The sequence below is a fragment of the Neofelis nebulosa genome, chromosome 6 (assembly GCF_028018385.1).
Source record: "Neofelis nebulosa isolate mNeoNeb1 chromosome 6, mNeoNeb1.pri, whole genome shotgun sequence".
NCBI classification, from domain to species: domain Eukaryota; kingdom Metazoa; phylum Chordata; class Mammalia; order Carnivora; family Felidae; genus Neofelis; species Neofelis nebulosa.
The window spans coordinates 81,766,886-81,779,892 of NC_080787.1; the positions used below are offsets into that span (position 1 = coordinate 81,766,886).

At 34.7% G+C, this 13,007-nt stretch overlaps 1 protein-coding gene across 4 annotated transcripts in view; it reads left to right on the forward strand.

Annotated features, from left to right (window-relative positions):
* ZNF292 (zinc finger protein 292) overlaps nucleotides 1-13,007 on the forward strand; it is a 94,758-nt gene that overhangs the window by 59,881 nt on the left and 21,870 nt on the right. For 3 of the 4 annotated variants that reach the window (XM_058734648.1, XM_058734647.1, XM_058734649.1), the window contains one exon: nucleotides 8,254-8,456. The exons of the other annotated variant lie outside the window; for it this stretch is intronic. In XM_058734648.1, the coding sequence (XP_058590631.1) occupies nucleotides 8,254-8,456 (203 nt within the window). The remainder of the gene's footprint in view (nucleotides 1-8,253; nucleotides 8,457-13,007) is intronic. 4 annotated transcript variants of the gene reach the window in all.

The window sequence follows — 13,007 nt, forward strand, 5'->3', positions numbered from 1 at the left end:
ATCTTAGGTTCTAGCTTTAATAACAATTCACACAGATTAGTACCAGGTCTATAACACTCAGGGTGTGTGTATCCTTGGTCCTGAGCCTGCTTCCCGTTCTTTTGTATATGTCATCATTTTACAATCTAGACTCTGAGAGAGCTCCCTATTACAGTCACACTGAATCCCTTCAGCCTTTCCCCTTATTCTGATATATTATCCCAATATATCAATCTGCAGTTGCACAGATTAAATGTTTATCATCTTTCCAGTCCTTTCTTGAATTTGAAGCCCAGCAGTGTCTTTCCCCCCAGAACCCATTCTTTTTCAAAGGAAATTTCTAAAGCTTAAGCTTTACCACAGTACTTATAAATCCTTAAGAGTTTTGTGAGAAAATAAGTCTTTATTTCAGTAATGAACTTTGCATTTAAAAGTGAAGGTAGAGAATTGTTCCTTGGTTTATCAGGTATTAGCATACATAAGATATAATAATATTTTGAAGGGAGGGGAGATGGGAGGAGAGAGCAGGTGATAACTCATACTTTCCAGGTAAATAGGATGAGGCCAGATATGATTACAGCTGCATTTACTTTTGGATAAGAAATCTGTAGTTCCTTCACTCTTGTGGTACATTTTTGGTGTATTTTTTTTGTATAAAGATATATACAATATATATTTTTTTATAAAGATATATATAATATATATATTTTTGTATAAAGATATATTCATATCTTTACTTGTCTATACAGAGAATGCCAGAAGAGGTGACTCCGAAACCTAGACCTAAATCTACTGACAATTTTTTTTGTGTTAGGACATTTCTTACAGAAAGTTACTAAAAAGAAAACCTTAAAGACTGTATTAAGTACTTTTAGGAATACAGTTGACCTAACTTGTTTCTCATTGGTTGTCCCTCCCTCCCTTCCTCTGTTGTTTGTTTAATTTCCTTTTTCTATTGCTTTGTGTCCGCTTCTCTTCTTTGTCCTTAACTGACCTTGTCTTGGTATACAAAATAACTGAAGGGAACATTTTAGATTTTATTTTTAAAAATCACTACTAAATTAGATTGCCTTTTACTTGTATATAACCCTTAGATCCTTGAGGATCAGTGACGGGATAAAATTAAGCTGACAGAATTAAACTACAGTAAGCTTATAAAAGTATTCACTCACAGTTTTGGGCTGATGACATATTTGTGTTTATACTCTACTATTATGTAATTAAATATAAACATAGTGACCCCCATATTTTCATTTTCACTAAAAATGATTTTAAAATACACTCACTGGTTTCTTGAAACATCTTGAAACATTAATGAGTGTATTTTATAATAATGTTACGTGGATAAATATGTCAGAACTTAAACATAAAACTCATAATGAGATCTTACTTCACACAAAAATTTTAATGTTGCATACTAACTAGGTTCATCTATGATGTGGATTTTTATTAAATAAAAAATTCTTTTTAAATGTTTATTTTTGAGACAGAGACAGCACAAGTGGGGGAGGGGCAGAGAGAGACAGGGGAGACAGAGAATCCCAAGCATGGCTGGTGTCGCCAGCGCAGAGCCCGACACAGGGCTTGAACCCACAAGTTGTGAAATCATGACCTGAGCTGAAACCAAGAGCCTGACCCTTAACCAACTGAGCCACCCGGGTGCTCTGACAGAGAATTTTTTTTTAATTTTTAAAAATTCTGTTTCATATCAATCATGTCAAAAATTCAGTTATCATAAATTTTTACTATAATCCATTATGACCATAAAGTTTCAGATTAATGAAAAAGGAAGCAAGACTGAAATCTTTTAAGTAAAAATTCTATTTCTTATAAATGTAAAATATTCCCTCAAGAAAGGATGAGGGGTGGGGTAAATATTAAGACTATCCCTAATTGGTAATTTGGGCACTGAAATCTAGATACCTACAGCAGTGGTACTCAATCCTGGCTGTGCCTAAATCACCTGGACAGTTTTCAGACATTTCAGTGCTTAAGAGGCCTACCTCAGACCATAGTCTCTGGGTCTGAGCCCCAGGCATCAGTAGTTTTTTGTAAGATCAAGATAATTGTACAGCCAGGGTTAAGAGCCACTTACCCAGAGCTTGACGTGTTGTGTTTTTATTAAATTTCTAAATTTGGATTTTTGTGACTAACAATGCTGCACTGATTTTTTAATTTATTTTTTTTATTGTGGTTAAAAACATGTAACATAAAATATACCATTTAATTATTTTTAAGTGTATAGTTCAGTGTTAAGTATATTCATATTGTTGTAAAACAGGTCTCCAGAACTTTTTCATTTGCAAAACTAAAATTCTGTAATAATAGCAACTCCTTCTACCCTACCCACTTCTACCAGCCAGTAGTTAACCACCATTTTACTTCCGGTTTCTATGATTTGATTACTTTAATACCATATTTACCTTTTTGTGACTAGCTTATTTCATTTAACATAATGTTTTCAAGGATAATCCATGTTGTAGCATGTGACAGGATTTCCTTTCTTTTTAAGGCACCTGTGTGCGTCAGTCAGTTGAGTGTCTGACTCTTGATTCCAGCTCAGGTCATGATCCCAGGGTTGTGGGATTGAGCCCTGTGTTGGGCTCTCCTCTGAGTGTGGAGACTGCTTAAGATTCTGTTTCTCTCCCTTGCTCGCATGCTCTCTCTCAAAAATAAAAAAAAAGTGAATAATATTCCACTGCATGTATATACCACATTTTGTTTATTCATTTATTGGTGGACATTGGGATTGCTTCCACTTCTTGGCTGTTATGAGTAATATTGCTGTAAACATGGGGTGCATGTGCATATCACTTTAAGACCCTCCTTTCAGTTCTTATGTGTATATACCCATAAGTGGGATAGCTGGATCGTATGGTAGCTAGTTCTATTTTAACTTTTTGGGGAACTTCCATATTGTTTTCCATAGAAGTTGCTCCGTTTTACAGTCCCATCAATAGTGCACAAAGGTTCCAGTTTCTCCATATCCTCACCAGCATTTATTTTCTGGGTTTGTTGTTTTTTTGTTTGTTTGTTTTTGATAGTAACTATTCTAATGGTGTGAGGTAATATCTCATTGTAGTTTTGATTTGCATTTCTCTGATGATTAGTTGGGTATCTTCTCATGTGTTAGACTTTTGTATATCCTCTTTGCAGAAATGTCTGTTAAAGTCATTTGTCCACTTTATAATAGGATTATTTGATATTTTATTGTTCTAAACATTTTTTATATATCCTGGATATCAACTCCTTATCAGGTATATGATTTGCAAATACTTCCTCCCCTTATGTAGGCTGCCTTTTCACCCGGTTGATTCTGTCCTTTGATGCATAAAAATTAGGTTTGATGTAGTTCAAGTTGTCCGTGTTTGGGTTTTTTGTATGTACCTTGGTTTCGTATCCAATAAATCCTTGCCAAGTCTAGTGTCTTCAAGCTTATCCTCTTTGTTTTCTCCTAGGAGTTTTATGGTTTTGTGTCTTAAATTTAGATCTTCAATCCATTTTGAGTTAAATTCTTATATGGTATACAGTAAGTGTCCCACTTCATTTTTTTACATGTGGATATGAGTTTTCCCAGCACCATTTGCTGAAAAGATTGTCCATTTCTCATTGAGTGATTTTGGCAGTCTTGTTGAAGATCATTTGACTATATATGTGAGGGTTTATTTTTGGACTTTCTGTTCTACAGCATTGCCTATATATCTTTGTTATTAGGCCAGTACCACACTGTTTTGATTAATGTAGCTTTATAAATTATTTTGAAGTGAGGAAGTGTGACACCTCAGACTTCGATCTTTTTCAAAATTATTTTGGCTATTTGGAATCCCTTGAGATTTCATATGAATTTTAGGCTAAATTTTTCTATCTCTGCAAAAAATGCCATTGAAATTTTGACAGGAATTGTATTGAATTCTTAAATTGTTTTGATAGGTGGACACAGGAATCTTTCCACTTACTTGTGTCTTTAACTTCTTTCAGCCATGTTTTATAGATTTCAGGGACAAGTATTTCACCTTCTTGGTTAGGTTTCTTTCTTTTTTTTTTTTTTTTTGTTTTCATGTTTGTTTATTTTTGAGAGAGAAAGAGAGAGAACACAAGCAGGGGAGGGGCAGAGAGAGAGGGAGACACAGAATCTGAAGCAGGCTCCAGGCTCCGAGCTGTCAGCACAGAGTGCAGGGCTCTTACTCACAACCTGAGCCAAAGTCGAACGCTCAACCCACTGAGCCACCCAGGTGCCCCAGTTAGGTTTATTTCTAAGTATTTTATTCTTTTTGTTGATATTGTAAAATAGAATTGTTTTCTTAATTTCCTTTTTGAGGTTGTTCATTGCTAGTGTATAAAAATGCAATTTATTTTTGTATCCTGTAACTTTTTGCTAAAGTCATTTATTCTAATTGTTTTTTTGTGTGTGTGGAATCTTTAGGGTTTTCTATATGTAAGATCATGTCATCTGCAGTCTGATTATTTTACTTCTTTCCAATTTGAATGTGTTTTTTTTTCTCTCTTATCTAAATGCTAAATTGTTTTTATGATAAAATACAAATTGTATTTTTTAAAAAGGAATAGGTAATGCAGATTCGGGTAGGCCATGATGAAGATTTTAGAATTTACCCTGAAGGCAAAGGGACCATTGGAGGATTTTAAACTGGGAGAAGACAATCAAGTGTGTACTTTAAAAAAAGAAAAGAAAAATAAATTAAAAAAAAGAAAAGACGCAAGTCCTAGTGGAAATGATGGCTTAAGAGTGGATGCAGGAGACTAACAAAGTGCAACAAAGTGGTCTGGTAGATTAAAGACTGGGCTGGGAGGAGTGGGTGAATGGCAGGAGTAGAGATGGGGAAGAGTGAATGGATTGAGTATTTAGGAATTATAAGTGACGGAATTAGGTGGTGGATTGGATGTGTGGGTGAGAAGCAAGTACGAGAGAGCATTTGTAAGGCCAACTCTTAGATTCCTGGCTTTGAGTACAACTAAGTGGATTGAGATGACATATGCTGTGGTATGGAGGTTTTTCCCCCCAAGTGTTTATCTGTTTATTTTGAGAGAGAGAATAGAATCCCAAGCAGGCTCTGCACTGTCTGCACAGAGCCCAGTGAGGGCTCCATCTCACAAACTGTGAGACCACGACCTGAGCTAAAATCAAGAGTTGGATGCTTAACCAACTGAGACACCCAGGCATCCCAGTATAGAGATTTTTGTATGCAGAGTTTGAGATGGTTATTAAATAGCTAGTTCAGAGATGCTGCTACAGAGGAAATCGTGTGCAGATCTTGGCATGGAGATACACATCCAATTAATAAGTTCACTCCACTTTGAGGAAAATTCAGGACCTAGTCTGAATTAAGTTTTTGTGCATAGGACATGCTCGTTTGGTATTTGTGGAATGATTTATCACAAAAATCCAACATATATATTGTAATATATTTAAAGTTAATTATCTTTAATGTAGGAACTAGTATTTTTAAATATTATGTATGTGGCATTCTATGAGAAGAGGCCATTTCTTATTTTCTCAATTGAACTGGCTAAACATTCATTTACATTGTCATTTTATGTAATCCAGCTCTCTTGACAGGCTCAAATGTGGTAAAACCTGCTTTTCTGTTCAAGTCCATAAATACAGGTAAAATAGATTGAAAGGTTACACACCAGTAAAATTCAGGATATTTTTACTTTTCTAGAATGGGAATGGGAAAAGCAAGGTGAGGAATGAGATGTGCTATGACTAGCTATTCAAGGATAAATATAAAACTTTTTTCGTAAGTCTGGCAAGCACTAAAACAGGTAGTCTTTGAGGTGATGTTATAACATCTGTGATGTCTGGATTGGAGAGGAGTAGAGAAAGATACAGAGGAATGGGAAAAAGGAAAGCAGTGAGGAAGAAATGGAGAAAGGCGGGGGAGAATGAGCATTTATTAGGTTCTGAAATGGGTATTAAGATATAATCTACTTTTGATCCATTTGAACCCCGTGCTTCAGAATTATTTTCCCTTAAAAGTTAATGCCACCTCACAGCTCTTTACTGCTATACAGTGCCACTCTGATTAGAAGTAGACACACTAGGGGCATTCTAGTCAGTTAAGCATCTGACTCTTCATCTCAGCTCAGGTCTTAATCTCAGTGTCATGAGTTCAAGTCCCCTGTTGGAGCCTATTTAAAAAATGCCCAGCGTGGAGACTACCTTAAAAAAAAAAAAGTAGACACACTAGTCAAATGTGAATTTTGTTTTCTAATGCCACCACTGTATTAAGCTGGAAGTCAGAGGACCCATTTTTTCTTTCTGGTCCTGGTTCTGTCATTAACTGGCTGTATGACCTTAGGACGTTACTTACCTTCTGTGAGCCTCAGTTTACTCATCTGCCAAATGATGGAGCTGGACAAAATGATTTGTAAAGTCCCTTCTGCTCTAATACTCTGTATTTCTTTGGAATCAATTTTGCCCTAAGCGTGGCAGTGGTTTCTTATCATTAAAAAATAAATAAATAAATAAAAATCCACGTGCAACTATGTTTTTGACATTTTACAGTATTAACATATATCCTCCTATACATTGAACTAGCACAGAAATTATTTTGTACAATTTGTCATTCTAATTTATATGTTGCTATTTGAGATTTTAGGGACTATTTGAGTTTCTATTCAGAGTGTCATCAGTTTTGTTAAATACTTGCCACCTTTAAATAATTTCTTTGCCACAGTCCTCAGAATTTGTTGATTTTGAGTTTTAATGGGAATATTTTAAGTAATTCCCAGACTTTGTATTGCTGGCTTTTTCCTTTTGAAAGAATGACTAGGAAAGTAAAACTTTTTTAAGTCTGTGACTTATTTATAGCCAGAACAACTTTATTTTCACTTTTTTTTTTTTTAAGTTCTCATTTAAAATCTTTACTGATTTTGGTTTGGCAGTGAACTAAACTGTTAAAAGATATTTGCAATATAATTGTCCCCAGTAGAATCATGTGATATTAAAAAAAAAAGTAATGCTCCATATATGTAAGACATATAGTCAGAGGCACTGTAAAGTTATGTTTAGTTTTATTTCTCTGTGTTCAGTCTTTATACTTTTTGATTTAGTTTAATGTGGCAGAGAGTAGAATAGAAAGTGGCAAGTACAAAGGTCTAGACTTCAAGAAAAGGATGGAATTTGGGTTTCTGTGTTAAAATGCTTATATGCTCATGGTTTTAATACTGAGGAGCCATGATTATACTGTCTTATAGGAGAGTCTTTTTACAGTGGAATACAGGAATATAGTGCAGTTATACCTAAAAAATAAAGGTACTAGTGGGTAGCAAAGGATGTTTAAAAAAGGAAGAACATCTCTCACTTTCCATCTTTTAACTTACAGATTGCTTACTAGACGTATCTTCCAGTCTGTTCATAAAGAGAGAAATTGTGTGTTTTATTTGGAGTATTAAAATTGTATTCCCAAAAGCCTTCCAAAGGTTTCAGGCTAGCCATCACCCAGTAGATTTTTAAACATGATTTTCTCATTGTGATAAAACAGGGAAGAGTTTAAATTTGCACTGTTAAGATTTAGACTCTCCCTCACAAATACAAAAAGTAAAGATTCTTATTTGTAGTTCATCAAACAGGCAGTAGGAAATTCAAAGACTTGAACAGAGTAGAAGTGTATTATGCTTAAGTGGGTCGTGAGGAAATGTTGAGGTTTATCGGTTAATGTTTTAAAAGTTACAAACCTACGGAAGTTTCAGCAGACTTCACCCACTCCCTTAATTTTTCTATAGATATATAATTTGTTTTAGAACACCTATTAAAGCAAAATAGACCTCACCTTTGTAAAATAAAAAATACATCATCAGTACTGAACACAGTAATTGGTTGAATCTCATCCTCTAGCGTATCCAGGTATCCTTTTGTGGTTACCAGTATGAGTGTGTAATGCTCCAGTACTGCAAACTTCTAGGGATGCTACTTTCTGGTATTCAAGAATAAATGTGAGGAAAAGAATTTAGTATAATTTTAATAGCAATGGCTATTAGAATTCAATACAAAATTATTTTTAAGTTAATTCACTTCATTCTAAATGGTACTCTCAGGTAAAAATACTTAATGCAGCTTTTAAAAGTTAGCAGTGTAATCTCCTTTTGCTTATTAAGGTCAAGTATTTTGTAATAGTGTGACAGTAATAGAAAATTGCAAAGAAAAAAGAGTAGTAGTTCCTGTGCTTAAAAAAAATATATATTCCTGATAAGTATTTGTATTGCAAATGAATTTTCAAATGTTAATAATCTATTATGTCTTGTTTTTTAAAGTGAATGAATTTTTAGCTTTTGAGGGTCCCATCTTGTTGGATATGAGAATTAAACATCTAATCAAAACCAATCAGTTAAGTCAAGCAACTGCTCTAGCAAAGCTGTGTTCTGACCATCCAGAGATTGGTACAAAAGGTAGTTTTAAGCAAACTTACCTTGTTTGTCTTTGTACATCATCACCAAATGAAAAGTTAATGGAAGAGGTGAGTATATTTTCTTTTGTTAGTAATTAATTTTAAAAATGAAGAAGTTAATTTTCAATTAGAATGTCTTTGACTTCTCTTTCTTTTAGATAGTGAGGGACTATTGTCAGTCTTAACTTTTCAGTATGCTCTTGGGTAGTGATTCTAAGCAGCTTTCAGAATTATATGTAAACTGATTTCATCTGGCTTCTGTTTTAAATAATTCGAATCTTTTTACCGCTTTGGTTAAATTATGGGAAAGATGGAGGTAGCTTAACAATTTAGTAGGATGTTTATATTTGTCAGCGGTTGGGCCTTAACTTTAGTTTTACCTGATACTTGTAGGATACTTGTAGATCTTTCTAACTGGCTAATTTAAGTAACTATTGGAATTTATTTGACTTCTTACTAAGAATATGTTTTCTGCTTTACACACACACACACACACACACACACACACACACACACACACACACACTCATGCATGCACACATAATGTATTCAAAAACATAATGTATCCTAGGAAGAAGTTATAAATACAGATAGATAAATGTCTATATATAGGTCGAAATTTTACTTGTATATTTAATGTAAAGCTTTATTTTCTCTGTGTGACATACGATATTTTTACTTCTAGTTTGACATAAAACGTAGTATTCATGTATTTGTTTTATACTACAGAATTCTGAGGTAGAATCATGGTCCAAATGGGAATTTGCATAATATAGCCTCAGACAGAAACCTGAACGCCTACATGAGGTTACAGGTTGTAATTGTAGAGGTAATTGTGTGATTTTATTTATTTATTTTTTTTAAAGACTAGAAAATGAAGAGGAAGATGGTAGCCTTGGACCAAGATTAGGTCCAATAAGGTTGTTGTGGATGGTGAGGATAATGAGGATACTGGGAAGAGTGATGTCTGGCATTTTCTAGGCTGGATAGAATAGCTCCCAGGGCTGTAGCCTAGGGAATTATATCATTAGTTTAGACATTGGCTAATCCATAGATTTTTTTCTTTATTTCTCTTTTATCTCAGATAATTGGCTTTTCAGTCTCTATATCAGAGCAAAGTAGGAGACTGAAGTTTTCTTATTAGTTCAGAATAGCTATGCAGACAGTTAATTGGCAGATATATAGTTTCTTAAGATAGCTTTTGAAATGTATTTAACAGTTTTTCTAAAATTCTTAAATTAACTATTGTGCTGCTGCTACATCTTAGATTGTTTTCAACTCAGATAAAGCTTTCATTATCAGTTCAGCTCTTGTCCTTATGTCAATCTGTCCATCCATCCATCCTCCCTTCAGCAAATTTTTATTAAGCACCGTGGGGTTAAATGTGAGTTAAGGCATAAGCCTTGGCCTAAAGAATCTTTAACTTCTAATAGAAAACTTTCTAAACATAGGGTCATTGGGTTAGCTCTGAAGTCTTGTTTGAAGTTGAAGAGTATGAATTTGTAATTTCCAGAAAGAATCTGTATTTCTAACTATCTTGAATAATCAAAAGATCTTGCAATACTGAACCTAAGTTTCCTTTTGGTTTAGTTGAGTAGTAGCAACCCAGCTTGCTCTGGGACGTCCTCAGGAAAATTCTCTGTGAGGACTCCAAGTATCTCTGATATCCTATGAAATGATTTTTTTCCTTCTTACATTAAGCAGATAGAATTAAGGCATTCCATGTTCTTTTTGTTTGTTTGTTTGTTTGTTTAATGTTTATTTCTTTTTGAGAGAGAGAAAGGGAGTGGCAGAGAGATAGGGACAGAGGATCGAAAGCAGGCTCCATGCTGACAGCAGAGGGCCTGATGCGGGGTTCAAATGCACAAGCTGTGAGATTATGACCTGAGCTGAATTCTGACGCTTAACCGACTGAGCCACCCAGGCACCCCAAGTCTACACATTCTTGCTAAAAGTCTCCCTTTGCTTAGAGATTGTTTGGTTATTCTTTTATGTTCCTATTACAAACATATAGAAACTTTTTCTTCATTTCCCATGTGAAGTGGGTTAAGATTGGCTGTCACCAAGGTCTATTTATTTCTGCCCCAGGGAAAAGTAGTCACTTTGGAACAATTGCCCAAAGACAGAGGTGGTATTCTTTCTCTCTCTCTCTCTCTCTCTCTCTCTCTCTCTCACACACACACACACACACACACACACACACATTCATTTACCTTTACTTGTCTGGTTCTTATAAGCACTTGAGGTTTTTACCCATTCCTTATAGTATGGTGGGAATAGATACTGGAAAGAGTCAACCATAGCCTGGATTCTGTGGTCCTTTTGAGGAAATCCTTGTCCAAGTGAGCCAGTAGGCAAGGGATTGACTATTCCCCCAGGATCCTTTCATTGTAATAGAATTAGCAGCTAGCCCTGGTAGATGGCTGAAGAATGGGGCTGAGAGAGAGAGGAGTGTCTGCCTGGCTTCTCTGGAATTACTAGCTTGGTCTGTAATCTTGATAGAGGTATAAAACGAAGTGAGCATTGTTTATTTTAGATCCAGTATTTCTGTTGGTTTTGTCATTAAAATAAACATAGAATTTAAAAAGTAAAATTTTCTTTCTCTCTAACCATCACTTCTCAATTTAATACTCCCCCAAGTAATCATTCAGTTTGAAATTTGATATATAACCTTTCTGATAGTTATATATATATATATTTTTTTCTATATATGTATGCACCCTGGCAGCTAATTACTTTTTCCCTGTTTATTATGAACATCTTTCCATATTGTTCCATATAGATCAACCTCATTCTTATGGCTGCATAATTCCATAGTATGTATTTGTAATAACTTTAGTCAGACTAGGGGGCATTTGAACTATTGTCTTGTGTATATATATCCTTTCATTCCTGTCAGGGGTACACTGGTGGGACAGATTTCTGGAAGTGGACTTCCTGGATCAAGGAATTTTTAAATTAATAGATAGGGACTTAACTACCAGCCAAAAAAGATTATGCCAATTTATATTCCCATAAACAGCATATGAAATTTCCTCTTCCCTAACACTGGAGATTATTTGTCTTTTAAATTTTTGCTAGCCTGAGAGTTAAAAAAAAAAAAAAAAGCTTGTTATTTGATTTTATGTTTTATTAGTATGAGAGGTTTACCATTTAAATTATTTTATAGAAGGAAAGCAATTTTATCTTGGTAAGCAAAAAAGACTTCTTAAAATGTGATTAGAGCCAATACATTTTAAAAGTATACTCAGTAAATGTATATAAATACTGGTGAAATGTTCTGTATTTTTTGAATACCTGGCATAAAGAGCCATATTAAAACCTAAAAGTCATCTTTCATGTTTTTTTTTTTTAATTTTTTTAATGTTTATATCTGCGTGCATGAGCAGGGTAGGGGCAGAGAGAGAGGGAGACACAGAATCCAAAGCAGGCTCCAGGCTCTTTGCTATCAGCACAGAGCCTGACGTGGGGCTCAAACCTAAGAACCACGAGATCATGACCTGAGCTGAAGTTGGACGCTTAACCGACTGAGCCACCCAGGCACCCCTCATCTTTCATGTTTTTGAAATGGTTTTTCTGTTTTACAAAGAGTTTAGCATAATATGTCTTTAACAGATCATTCTGATTTTAAAAATTTATTCAGTTCTAAATTTTCTGGTACTTAAATTTTTGCTCATTTTTCAAAGCAATAGAGAAAAGATATCCATATTATATAAATAGTCCCTATTTAGGTAAACACTGGTAATTGCTACTTTATGCTGCCTTGGATTTAAAAAAATAATAATTCTTGTTCATTGATGGCTATATTTGACTTGTATTTCACTTTCTTAGTTTGAATAGAGCCATTCATTAGTCTAAATACAGTTTCATTTTCCCTGCCATTCTCTTCAGTGTCCTGTTTTTTTGAGAGGACTCTCTAGTGGCAAATCAGGGAAATGAAAGACAGTAAAAATTGTTTTCTTAGTATACCTATAAAAAGTGAGGTTTTCTGTATTATTGAATATGGCAAATGTTTCAGTTGATATGTTGTGTATGTATGAAATAAGTATGTAGAGGCTACCTAACATACAAATATATATTTCTAATGATTAACTGTAAGCTAATGTAAGTAATGGCATTGGGAAAATAGGTTTCCTTATATATAATATACACATTTTACATCATTGGAGCAAGAAGAGTGGCTTAGGTTTTAGAAGAACCGGACAACATGGGCGCCTGGGTGGCACAGTTGGTTAAGTGTCTGACTTCGACTTAAGCTCCGGTCATGATGTCACAGTTCGTGAGTTTGAGCCTCACGTCGGGCTCTATGGACATCTCGGAGCCTGAAGCCTGCTTTGGATTCTGTGTCTCCCTCTCTCTCTGTCGCTCCCCCACTCACGCTCTGTCTCTTTCTCTCTCTCTCAAAAATGAATAAACATTAAAAAAAAAATAGTGTAGAAGAATGACAACAAAAGATCGGTTTCAAAACAAATTAGATTTTCAGGATATAAGATTTTTTTATTAAACCTGAACATGTGAAAATCAATATTTAGCAATAAAGGGCCTCAACTTGCTTGTGCGTGGAGAATTCTGAAAAGAATACAGACTTTGAAGCTACATCTGGGTTGAAATCTTGACTAC